This window comes from Cnephaeus nilssonii (genome assembly GCF_951640355.1).
Source record: "Cnephaeus nilssonii genome assembly, chromosome: 14".
Taxonomy (NCBI): Eukaryota; Metazoa; Chordata; class Mammalia; order Chiroptera; family Vespertilionidae; genus Cnephaeus; species Cnephaeus nilssonii.
In genome coordinates this window covers 47388495-47402119 of record NC_137085.1, presented here as the reverse complement: position 1 = coordinate 47402119, position 13625 = coordinate 47388495, and the positions used below count along the sequence as shown (strand labels likewise).

Below are 13625 nucleotides of genomic sequence, written 5' to 3'. Positions count from 1 at the left end.
TTATCAGAGAGACTATGTAAGATGGGCAGGAAGCAGCTGCTTAGAGAAGCTCAGGGACTAAAACCTAAAGAAAAATGAAACTGGGCCAAAAGAAGAAGTGAGGCTATAGATAAGCCATAAATTGCTAATACTTGAGACAAAACAGGAATAGTGTTACTATTTCTTGAAGCATTTAACTGTTATCTGATGCGGCAGCGCTACAACACTGGTAAGTGCAAGAGGAGTGATGATAGTTTTCTGCAACTATAAACATTGTCATCTAATGTTCAAATTTTGGGGAACCAATGAAAATGCTGATTAAAAATTATTTTGTTACCGGGATTTCTGACTAGTAAGTAAATAGACCTATGAATTAAATGTTTTAGATAGATCTTCCGCTAAATTAATATCAGTGTCAATATAGTAAGAATTAGTTTTCCCTCCCAACTGACAACATGTATATTCTTAAATTTAGAGATAAGTTATTATGATTTTTTAAAAAAATTCTTCATATTTCATGACTGAAAAGTCCAAAATTAGATTATCCAAAAGAAATTTTAGAAATATAATTATTCTTTTAGTAAACCTAAAACCTTTGGATAATAGAAAAGGAAATTTCAGAAATACCATTATTCTTTCAGTAAACCTGAAACCTGTGAAAATGTTTTCACTATGCTTTTTAAAGATTTGAATTTTAAGATATAAATTTTATATTCCAACACAACACTAAATGCTATGTATTTACACAGTTGTTTTTAGATGAAGTATTTTGTCTTGTTTCTTTTCCAAGAGGAAGTAACATGGCAAATAAAAACTTTTAGCCGACTTGGAGAATGCCTGCAATTTTTGGTGAAAATTTTAGCTATAACTTTTACTATAACATACTTTTGACCCTTCTTTTTGAAATATTTTAAGGAATATAATTTTTTTCCTTTTCTGAAATTTGTATGCAATGTGTCATTTTTTAATAGGTTTCTTAAGTATGTCCTTTTTGTGTTAGCATGAGTCTGTGGTTGTGGGTAAACACTGATTTATTGTGTTATTATGAATATATGTTGTTATTGTTTTTTTTTTGGGGGGGGGGGGTAGTGACTAACTGATGTTTGTGGTTTGAAAATGGCACGTGAAACTGTTCGATTTTAGTCAAAATATCCAGGTACTCAAGGAAAAAAACCACTGATGTTTCCAGTTATCTTTTTTGAAAGTCCAGAAATCTAAGTTGTGCTTTGATATTCAATTGGCATTTCATTTTCATTTCAGGTATATCGTTTAGTAAGTTATATGTTTAATTTTAATTTTAATTATTTATCTTAGTATTTTCATGAACAATTATGTGGGCATAAGAATTTTTATATAATTTTATTTGTTGATTTGTTAGAAACTTTTCAAATAGGTTGGGGTTCTTTGAAATTATTATTTTCTTCTAGTATCTATGAAGTAATATTTAGTGTTAATAAATGTGCGAATTAAGTTGCATAAACAACAGTTAACTGTTGTTATGCTTTGGCTTCATTCTTTTTATTTACCGAGCATGACAATCTTCCAAACTGTTTACAGCTGCCAGAGTCATTTCGGTATGTAGAAAGAGTTGGCGTAAATGTTGCTAATGCAGTAATAATCTTTCTCTAGATGTCCTGATTCATTTTATTACACTTCTGAGGTACAGTTACATTCATTTCAAAGCACATTTATAGACAAGTCTTTAGAAATCAAATGATTCTACAGATGGTCTGTAAAGAATAGAGAAAGGATCAGTGTTTCTGCTGACCAGTCTGGTTTCCTTTCTCCCTGAGCCCAGAAGACCCTGTTGTTTTTCTGTTCTTAGAAAGTTAGTAATGCTCCTAATTCTTGTTAGATTTATCTAACAACCAGAGTAAACTATTGCATGCATTCTAGTTGAAAACCACCGGCTAAGGGTATTTTAAATTCTGTTAACCTAATTGATGATTTTCAGTTGTGTAGAAAAATTTTAGTAGAGAGGTATTTTTAAAATGAAATATTGTTAATAGAATCTATTAGTTGTCTCACTGCACAGGATATAGAATTATTTGAAGTTTGTGGGATTCTTTGAAGAAGACAAGAATTCATTTTTATGGTAATAGTTCTCTGATTGATCAGTTTCTACAAAGGGTCAATTTCATTAGACAAAATGTTAAGAGAAATTGTCAATAATTTGTGTCCCATATTTATCAGTTTCTAAAGAAGGATCTTAATCATGCTTTCTTAACTCAAAGTTTGTAGTCATTCTATTTTGGAATATGGACCTGAACAGATTTCCTATTTTCTGTTCATGCACTTGATTATTCATACTAATTCAGAAAATTCTTATTAGGGTTAAATCAGAAATAATGCCTTCTCAGAAAAATCCAACTTGATTTTCATCTTTCTGCACATGAGACGATGGAGTGGGGTATTCAATTTTGTAACCCTTTTTCAGCATATTCTGGAGAGTCTTGAGTACTACTGCTCTACTTTTATAATTATGTTGTTATCAACCACGTTGAAATGCTTATCTGACTTGTCTGTTTTATACTCTTTATGATGTCACACCTCTGAGTACAGTTACACCAAATGCCATGTTTTATTCTATTAACAATAATAGCATAATTACATTTATTTCACTAGTAGCATCTTATAGACAAACAGAAAGTATGTATTGATAAGTGGAAATTCCAAGAGTGTAAGGATTTTATATGTTTTATCCACTGATACATGCCTGGTGTCTAGAACAGTGCCTGGTACATAGTAGATGCTCATTAAGTATTTGCTAAATGAATGAATGAATGTAAGAAACAAGTAGTAGAAGGGAACAGGCCTTATTTTACCTTCAGTATTCTAAGTACATTTACCAATCATGTGTACATTTATTTGGGAACTTATATATGCACTAGAGGCCCGGTGCACGAAATTCGTCCACTGGGGTGGGGGGAATCCCTCAGCCCAGCCTGTGCAGGTCAGGCCTAAGCTGGCAGTTGGACATCCCTCTCGCAATCTGGGATCCCTCACACCTTACCGCCTGCCTGCTCGCTGCTCCTTACTGCTCAGCTCACTGCTCCTTAGCGCTACTGCAGAGGTGGGAGAGGCTCCCACCACCACTGCTGTGCTCACCAGCCGTGAGCCCGGCTTCTGGCTGAGCAGCGCTCCCCTTGTGGGAGCGCACTGACCACCAGGGGGCAGCTCCTGCATTGAGGATATGCCCCCCTGGTGGTCAGTGCGCATCATAGCGACCAGTCGTTCTGATTGTTCTGCCATAATGGTCACTTAGGCTTTTATTATATAGACTAGAGGCCTAGTGCACGAAATTCGTGCACTGGTAGGGTCCCTGGCGGCTGCCAGCTGCTGGCCGGGGCCTCCCTCCCTTCCCCCAGCTGGCCCTGACACCTGGTCAAACTCCCGGATGAACTCCCGGTTCGAGGGGACAATTTGCATACTACGCTTTTATTATATAGGATTGTTTTATTTTCCAGTGTGCTTCATTGGGTGCATGTGTGAATATTGTTGGTAGAGAGAGGTCTTCTCCCTGCTCACCATTTGAGTGAAAGAATATCTGATCCCTCTATCATTTACCCTTGTGCCACCATAAGATTAAAAGTAGACTATTGCTTCTTTTCCAAACAATCTAATCCTTCAGAAAATCAAAGCCAAGGATGATAACATTTATCTCCATGTTTTTAGAATGGTACTTTTAATTTCACTTTTTACATCAATCTGTTAGTATAAAATTTTTTATTTGAATGTTTTTATTTCTAAATTTTTTGTATGAGAAGATGTTACAGGTAAATGATGCATAGTCTGTCTAAATCAAATTAAAATATTGTAATTCTCTTCATTGAAAACTTTATTTATACTCCTTCTTTGTTGTAATTAATATAAATTGGCCTTTAATGGTTTAGATTGTATTCAATTGTGATATTTCAGGTCATAAATTTGAATGTAGAAAAGTTCTTAAGTTAATTGTTCCCAATTTTCACATAATGTTCTTTAGCATGTGCATTTTTAAAAAATTCCATTTAAAGTGCATAAAATACTTTAGACATTAATTTTATACACTTTTCACAATCTAGCAAATAATTATTTCATGACTTTTACTGGTTTTTAGCTACTGAAATATATTGAGCTCAAAGCAAAACTTTATTTTATTCTCACTCTCCCTTGACTTTGCTGTACTGTGAATCTAAGTTATGGTAGGAATAAGACTTATAAAATGTATATCATCAGTGAACTGAACTTAAAATGAATCCTAATGTATAAGAATTCATCGGGGGGCGGGGGGAATGCTAAATGTTACATTTAGATGTTAATTGGAGATTGCAAGATTTTTTTTTTTTTGTCAATCAGTATTTCCCTTTAGGAAAAATAGGACCTATTCACTTTCCTTAATCTACCCTGATTAATATAGGTTAAATGTAAAGGTTGAAAGATGCAATTATCTTGGTTTCCACCCTTACAGGAATTTATGTTAGTTCATTAGTAGGGTAATCAGCTTTTAAAGATAAAGGTTAAAAGTTTCTATGGTATTTTATGGGTTGTTAAAATCACAAGTGTGAATAAATATTTTATAAAACACCTTATAAAAAGAATAAAAGAAATAGTAATAGTTTAGTTCTAAATTATTTAATGTTAAAGATATTGAATGTTAGTGTCAAAATACATTTTATTAAACACAATACCCAAGGAAAAAATATATCTTACGGCAGGTATCAAATTATCCTTGGGCAGTGCATGAAGTGTTTGCCTTTATGTTGTACTTAACTGCCATATAATTAATATTAAAAGAAAACTACTAGTAAATAGTTAAGGCTGTGTACAGAAATATTCCATTGAATTGCATGTAAAATATCAACTCTTTAGCATACTTCTTATAATTGGCGTGGAAATTTTGATGAGACAAGTAATGTGAAATATTAGCTGCCTTTGTGGAAATAACAACTGGTACGTTAGTGATCAGGAAATGTTGGAAACCAGACTCAAGTACTGAGATAATATATGACCTTAAGAAAGTCATTTAAATCTATTTTAGTTCTCCTTTTGTAAATAAATAAATGAACAAATTGATCATTTAATTTTTCTAATATTAAAACTCAATAATACATACCTAACTTAGATTTTCTAAAATTTTCTTGCTCATTCTATACTTTAAAGATTTGTTTTTAAATATACACAGGGCAACATAAAACTTTAAAATGAGAACCCTGACTGAGAAAATATTGCTTTACCAACTACATTATGAAAATTTCCAAAATTATGAAAAAGCAACATAGTTTTAAGGTAGAAAAATTTAAATGATTCCTTTTCTTTACATACAACTTTTTAGCCAAAATCTAGTGAGTTTATTTCCTTCTGGGGAGGAAATGACTGACTTTTTTTCCTTTTTGATTATAGAATTCTGTCTCAGTAGTTAATACCATTATTGTAGTACCTTGGGTAGGTAAATTAGATAAGTAATTAGAATTGTATTAAATGAATAGAACCTTAATATAAAAACTCATACAAGGAAGCCTGCTGTTCACGTGTTATAACAAGCCAACTGTAACAACATATGTGCCATACTGCTAGGTTTGGAACATATTTTGTTCTGTAACAATTATAAATTATTTTTTAGACCAGTTAATGGGATTCTTAGAATTCCCTGAAGTGGTGTTTTTCTCCAAAATAGCAATACAGAAAAAAATATTTTCTCTGTACATGTGTTTGGATGTTTGTAGGAATGGAGATGGCCTGAGGTCATAAGGGATGTACAGCTATTTACATTTCTGAGAGTTTTCAAAGTCAGATTACACTGGCCTCTGAATAATTACAACAGTTTACCCTATTACAAGGTTTGATGACAATCCAAGTATTTCTGTATATTGCACTTTCAGATATTGTATTTTGTCTTGTAGACCTTCCTGTAAATCGTCTGGTTTCTCCATGTTAACTCTGTCTTGTTTACACTAGCTCCAGTGGCTGTTGGACAATTACGAGACAGCAGAAGGAGTGAGCCTTCCCAGAAGCACTCTATACAACCACTACCTGCGACACTGTCAGGAACACAAACTGGACCCGGTCAATGCTGCTTCTTTTGGAAAATTAATAAGGTCCATTTTTATGGGACTACGAACCAGGAGATTGGGAACTAGGTTAGTATTGAAAAGTAAGATCATAAATTAACCTCTCTTTTTCAAACTACAGTCGTTCAGTATGTTGCTTGAGCTAAAGTACTTGATTACAGATACCAAAATATAAATAAAAAATATAGAATGACCTCAGTTTATAAACCCCCACAGGGAAAGGAAAGGTCATTACTCAATAAATACTTCAAACTACTGAGGCATCATCCTGAACATCAACTGAGCAAAGCTTTCAGAAGAGCTGGTTCTCCAATCACATAGGAAGTGGCAAACAAGCCTGTTAATGCAAGATTCACATATGATGCTTTAAAAGTTAGTATATACCACTGTCTTCTCTTTTGGAACATAACCATACTAAAGATGATGAATAAAGTAACATAGTAAATGGAAAACTGTCTCTCTTGACTCTTGAAAAATTACATTGAAATGTCTGGAGTAAGAAATTCAAGCTGAGTTTTTCTCATGTCATTTCTGGAGAGCAATTAAAAATCATTTGGTGAACTTGAAAAATATGGGTGTTTTAAGCCCTGAATAATGACATGGTCCTAATTAATCTATTTTAGCCTTTTTAAATTCTTGATTGTGAAACCATACATGTATTGAAGTAAAAAAATATGGTTTAGTTTTATTGCATGGAAGCCAATAATGTGAAGAAGACTCTTAGTTTTTCTGTTTACTTCCTTGTCAAAATATGATAGAAATAATACTTAGAACTGTGGGGCTTCATTTTAATTTTTTTTTTTTTGCATGGCACAGATTTTAAATTTTATTGTACTTTTTATAGGACCATTAATTACTACTGGGCTCTATATCCAGAGTTTTGGGATGCAGACCTGTAAGGGTGAGGTTATACAGTAAGCAATTCACATTTAGGGGCTGCCCAAGGAAACCAGGGACTGATAACCTAGTTGCAATTGTTGGAAAAACCCGTTCGGGACTGTACCGAGTTTCCTTGGTTGTTGTCAGCAATTGCTCCTTGACTAGCCTTTCAGGAGAAATAGCAACAAAACAGGTTTAATTTTTGGCTGGTGACAATTGATGGTGGATCACAGGCAGGAAACCTGACTGGTGGCTGAACAGTGGATTGCAAAAGTCTAGAGGCAGAATGGTTATTTCATGTCTTAAACCCTTTCTCCAAACTACTTCCTAGATGCTTTCCTCAAGCAGGGTCATTTTTACTTTTCTATAATAACACAAATATTTTAAGTAGCTGGGCAGAAAGATATGGATTTCTTTATTTCCTAAATCTTACAGAAATTCATATTAAATAGTATAAAAATAAAGGTGCTACACTATATAACATTAGATGATCTATCTTTAATTAGTTTCAAGTCACAGTTTCATAGTATCCTAAGAAAGGGTTTTTATTAATATTCTTCATAAAATAAATAGAGCCTTAGTAATTGACCTTATAAATTTATACTGAAAAGAGGGGTATGTCATCTTTATTAGATTTATAAGTTTTGTATGTATGCAAAGTGTGAATCATTTTTTTCTATTGCATTTCAAGTGAACTACTTCTGTTGCTTTCAGATTGCTGGAGGTTTATTTTTCTCATAAGTGTATTTTCTTCTATGTATACTGGTTTTCAGTCCCTTGAGAAAAACCTTTTGTTTCTTGAGTATCCCCCACCCCCGCCACCAGAAATCATTGTTTGGGACCTAACCTCTTATCTCTTAGCTAATGGCTCAGTAGTTAAGCATCCTGTGCCAATATTTTGAAACTCTGGGCTTTATTCAACATTCTAAAGCTCTATTGTGCTTCTTTTGTTAGTGAAAGGGATTTCAATGGATCCTATTTTGAAGCTCCATTCAAATCTTAAAACACATCTTTAAAATAGAAAGTGACAAAATTAGGGTTGTTTGGGTTTGTGATTGAGTAGAATCCATACTCTATAAGTACATATTGCAATATTGCAGCATTTACTTTCTGGTATTCTTTTTTCCCTGTTCTCACTGTGTAACAATTATGTCTTCTGTTCCTTTTAAAATTGTTATATAGTATTTATAATTAAGGATGGAAAGCACAGCCCAGAAGAATAAGGAGAAAAGAAATCCTGTGGGGAAAGTTTAAACAAATGCTGTGTTATGAAGATAGCAGAGCCTCTCACATAGAAAAACTGACAATGGTAGGAGTCACAGTACTGAGTCTTTCTACCAGGGAAACTGAATTAGCTCTACTTTCTACCTCTAAACCAGGAAGAAAATCCATATAAATCATGACACAAATTAACTCAGTTTTTTAAAGCAAACTGTATGTAGAACTTGTATTTATCCAGCGATAAAATTAACTGGTGAATTCATTCAAACCATAACCAGACATTTTCTCAAGTTTTAGAACTAGCTAAGAAGTAAATGAAGTCACCATATTTCTAAACAAAGGCAGCTGAAAAAGTGCCATTTGCAGACCCCATTTACAAATTAAGTTTAACCCAAGACCATGGGATGTGCTGACCTGCCCCGTGGCCAATGGAAAGGAAAGAACCACCTCCCCTGCCCAACCCAAACAAGTGCTGATTTGTAAGAAACTAAAAAGAAACTGGACACTTCATCTGCTTTGTGGTCTCACAAGAGAGACACCATTTCACGCTGTAGCCCTGCCATTGGCTGTATCCCCTGGTTAATGTCTGCTGCTTCTCACCCTGCCACACCTCCTTGTCATTCTCCACTTTGTACAGAGAACACTGCTAATTGGGTTTGTATTTTTTGGTTTTGTTTTTTGCTCTATTCTGTAGTGGATTTTGAAGACATAAGATAATCTCTGCTAGTGGAAAGCTTTCTAAAGAGGCATTAGGTTTTCACACTGGTTCATTTTGCAGAAACTTCATAGGTACTCAGATGCCCTACATTTTTTTAAAACTAGCAATATTATTTATATAGCAAGATTTTAATGTTTTTTCATATATTTAGGGTTCATCTAATATATGTTCTTTAATTTTGGATGTAAAATTCTGTTTTGTTTGGTTATCATTGTTGAACTTTAAAAAATTAACCATAATTCAATGATATCCATTGTCTTGTATATTTCATGTTGAAATTCTCCCACAACTTTTATTTACTTATTTTTCTATTTTATTTTTTAATTGAATTCATTGAGGTGAGATTGGTTAATAAAATTATATAGGTTTCAGGTGTACAATTCTATAATACATCAACTGTACATTGTGCTGTTTTTATATAAAATATTTAATCCACACTCTCCCTGCATTTCTTGTTATAAATGAAAGAAAAAAATTGAAAGAGTACTGATGTCTTGCTATATATAGGCTTATGAAAAACTATTTTCTCTTTGTAAAAATTCACATATTTAAAATGTTATATTTGCAAGAATTTCCCATTTCATTTAGAACTAAACTTTGTCATTTCTAATAACAAATATGGTCTTTCTCCTGAGCATGGGTAATGATGACATTTTTATTCCAGGTGGAAATTTGCCATTTTCACAGAGAAATTTCCCCATGTCTGTTGTGACACATCTTATTCAGCCTGCAAAACTAATATAAATCCATAAAATGTTGAAAAATGAGTCAATGCATGCTTCTTTTTATGCTTCAAAATATTAAATATAATAGACTTCTCCACAACATCTTGCATCAGTGAAGTTATCTTCATTATCCCTGCAGTAATACAACTTGGAAAAATGTAGAATTTACTAATACCTAAGAAAGGTAGAATTAAGATTTTTTTCTGTTGGTTCTGTATAACCTTTTTATTATAAATTATTCTTTAGTGCTCAATCCTTTATCCTTTTAATAAATTTTTGTTGGTCAGAATTTTTTCTCACTATTACCCTTTCTAAATTAAATTTAAAACATAAATTTTAAAATGAAATGTAGTTTAAATGGAATAAGTGGACTATTTAACAGTATTTAAGAGAAAGTTTATAAGGACTTTTTTTGGGGCCTTGAGCCACTGGATTTACAATCTTATTATGATCCCCCAAATGTATTCACCATCAAAATATGTAAGTATCCAGAACACATCACAAATATATAACATTAATATGCTGCTTTTATATATTTTTCCAAGCGAGAAGTTATTGTACATCCTATATGATTAATACAGGTTTGACTGACTTTTTGTGTCTCTAATGTTTGTTGTTCTTTTATTAAGAGGAAACTCCAAGTACCATTACTATGGGATTCGTGTCAAGCCAGATTCCCCTCTCAATCGTCTGCAAGAAGACATGCAGTATATGGCTATGAGGCAACAACCCATGCAACAGAAACAAAGGTAGACTCTGCAATTGTCATTGACATGTCAAAGCTATGTGTTTCTTTAGATGTTTGGTCTCCTTTTTTTTCTGAACAAATAGAACAAATACATAAGTGTGAAAGAATGTCACTATTGTTGGCATGTTTTCACGACAGACAGTTCTCAAATATGATTTAGAATTTTATTCATCCTGCCTATTTTCCAAATCTTTCAAAATTACTTATCAGTCAGCCTGTTTGGCCCCTTTTAAGTTAAATGTAATATCCCAAGCTATTCAGACAGGGAAACTAAACACAAGCATAAAGAGCATACCCAAGAAAATACCACCTGGAGAAATGCGTTTCATATTCATGAGTTTGTTACCTGCTATTCTGCACATCCCTCGAGCCATTCTTTTTGACACAGTATCAATTCTTTCAGAATGTTTGGGACTTCTTGCACTTCATTTGAATCCAACTTTCATAGATGTAGAATTGTAGGTATTAGAGCTGTAAGAAAGCTCAAGCATTCATGGGTGGGTGGGTGGGTAGGTGGGTGGGTGGATGGATGGATGGATGGATGGATGGATGGATGGATGGAACCATAGATCTTAGAATTGAAGATACCTCAGTCTAGTCTGGCTCCACAGCCTTGTGACAATCAGAGCACTAATAGTCCTATTTTTCAGTTAAGTCTCAGATCAAATGCTTTACACAAGCCCATGATGCTGTTATATACTGAGGGCCTTCTAGTCTCATGTGGCTTATATTACAGTTTGGAGTAAATACAATGAAAGGTCTCTCTCTCTCTCTCTCTCTCTCTCTCTCTCTCTCTCTCCCTCTCTCTCTCTCTCTCTCTCTCCCTCTCTCTCTCTCTCTCTCTCTCTCTCTCTCCCCCCTAGTGTAGTACAGCTGTGGCAGTAGTTATAATCTATCTTTACAATTGAGCATGCAGAATTAGGTAGTAGAAAGAAAGTCTACACATAGGTAATCAGATAATCTACATCATTCTGCCTAATCCATTGATCTGCGATGATTAGTTCCTTAGCCATCAGAAGTATTAGCTCTAAGTCATTGCTGGAGAAAGAATATATCACACAGGAGTCCCTTTTCTATTTAGTCAGAAAGTACTAATTGAGTCCCTCCTATGTACCAGGCTCTGAAATCAGAGAGAAGTCACAGCCCTTACCTTTGAGGAGTTAAGAAATTAGATGGGGAGGCACATGTTTGTTTGTTTGTTTGTTGTTTTTTTGGTTTTTTGTTGTTGCTGTTGTTGTTTAAGTAATGCAATATGAGAAGTACTAAAATAAAGCTTTGATCAAGGACCTATTGGAATACAGAATAATTTTTATCAAATTCTCGGAGAGGGAGGACTAGGAAATTTCATAGAGAAAGTGCTATTTGAGTAGGGATTTAGAGGAATCAGAAAGAGGAACATTCAGGCAGAGGGAATAATGTAAACAAAAGTATAGAGGGGCAAAGTTCACGATGTCTTTATGCTCTGATTTGGTGAGATTGGCATTGCAGAAGAAGAATTGAGAAGGTTGAATAGTTTAGTGGGAAATGAGATTTAAAACGTAGTTTGGATCTGAGATTAAAGGATTTAGTTGTATATGAAATTAAGTTTGTTCTTTGTACAGAATATAGCTTTGAAGTTGTATAAGGCTTTGAAGCAAAACAATGAAACTTTCAGATTATTTTTCTCGAGAGATGACTTTTTGGTTTTAGGCTAGACATATATAATGGGAAGAGACTAGAGGTAAAGTGTTTTTAACACAGTCATAGTTTCTAGTGCAAGTGTCCCAAACTGAAGAGTCAGGACAAGATTGGATATGATGTAAAGATACCTCAAGGAATTTAGATTTTTAATTCACAGATTCTCAACTGTATTTTTTAAGTTACTGATCCTTATGTTTTGAGGTATACTTCACGAAAGATATTAAGAAGAGCTCTGAAAAAGTAATAAAATAAATCATAGAACACTAAGACATAATGTGTTTGGAGATAGAGTTTGTATGAGTTGTAACAAAGTGTTATTGTCTTGGGTTATGATTTTTTTTCACCTGTTATGGCAATATTTATAGCTTTTAATTTATGAGGTCTCTGCACTCATGTATAGCAGCACTACACAGTGGAGGTGATGGTAAAATAAAGGAAAAAAAGTTTGATTCAAAAATAACACATGCTTAAACTTAAATATGAAAAAAGCTTAATGAATTGCACCTAAGACAGCAGATGCCAATTTCTTCCTATGCTATAACTGCAAAAAAAATCATACCAAGCAAGATTTCATGGAAATGGAAGCTTTTAAGATACTTTTTTTTTTTTTTTTTTAAAGCCTGGGTTAGGGAAGCAAGACCTAAGATTTAACAAAGGTCTCTTAATTAAAAGGTTCCAGGTATGTGAAGGTAAACAAGTCATATAAACTCTACAATCACAGTTTGGTAGTAAATGTTTTCTTTTAGAATTAGATATAATATGGATGTATTTAAGAAGTGATGTAAAACTTTTAGTAATATTAATAAATTGTGCCAACTTTAGTTAGTTTTTACTTTCTCATCAAATAAGAATGTTAGAGAACCAAAGAAATCCTAAAATTTCCTTTAATTTTTTTTAATTACAAAAGTTTTGGATTGTAGACAGTTGCTCCTGGAATGGTGTCTAGCTAACTGATTGCAGAGTTAGTGTTATCACCTTCATGGACTCCTCATTGGATTAACAGTACAGAGGGAGATTTCCCTTGTGTCTGAAGGATTCTATCAACTGGCAGCATCAATAGGCCTGAAGTGAAGGCAGATTGCCCATTGAGCAGAAACACTTGGATGGGAGAGGAGAGGTTTTCTCCTTAAGTCTGAATGTAGGCATAAGAGTATTTGTTGTAAACAGTGGGAAAGAGCATGTCATTTGTTTTATGGCTTAAAAATAAGATTTCAAAACTCAAATGATTCCATTAAATATATTAAAATTCATATAAGAAGAGATTGCCAATCTCCTGTTAAAATACAAGCAACATAGTATTCAATAGTCTATATAATAAAAGGCTAATACGCAAATAAACTGAACGGCGGAACGACCAGTCACTATGATGTACACTGACCACCAGAGGGCAGATGCTCAATGCAGGGGCTGCCCCCTGGTGGTCAGTGTGCTTCCACAGGGGGAGCGCCACTCAACCAGAAGCTGGGCTCATGGCTGGCAAGCGCAGCAGCGGTGGCAGGAGCCTCTCCCGCCTCCGCGGCAGCGCTAAGGATGTCCAACTGACATCCTAAGCCATCGGTTGGACATCCCTCGAGGGCTCCTGGACTGTGAGAAGGTGCACTCTGGGCTGAGGGACCCCACTCCCC

The 13625-nt window shown here is 34.1% G+C and overlaps 1 protein-coding gene across 13 annotated transcripts in view; it reads left to right on the top strand.

The window, feature by feature from the left end:
* The window catches only part of RFX3 (regulatory factor X3), a 291507-nt gene that overhangs the window by 216586 nt on the left and 61296 nt on the right, over nucleotides 1-13625 (top strand). For all 13 annotated transcript variants that reach the window (XM_079790204.1, XM_079790195.1, XM_079790206.1 and 10 more), the window contains 2 exons: nucleotides 5917-6098; nucleotides 10202-10321. In XM_079790204.1, coding sequence (XP_079646330.1) covers nucleotides 5917-6098; nucleotides 10202-10321 — 302 coding nt within the window. The remainder of the gene's footprint in view (nucleotides 1-5916; nucleotides 6099-10201; nucleotides 10322-13625) is intronic.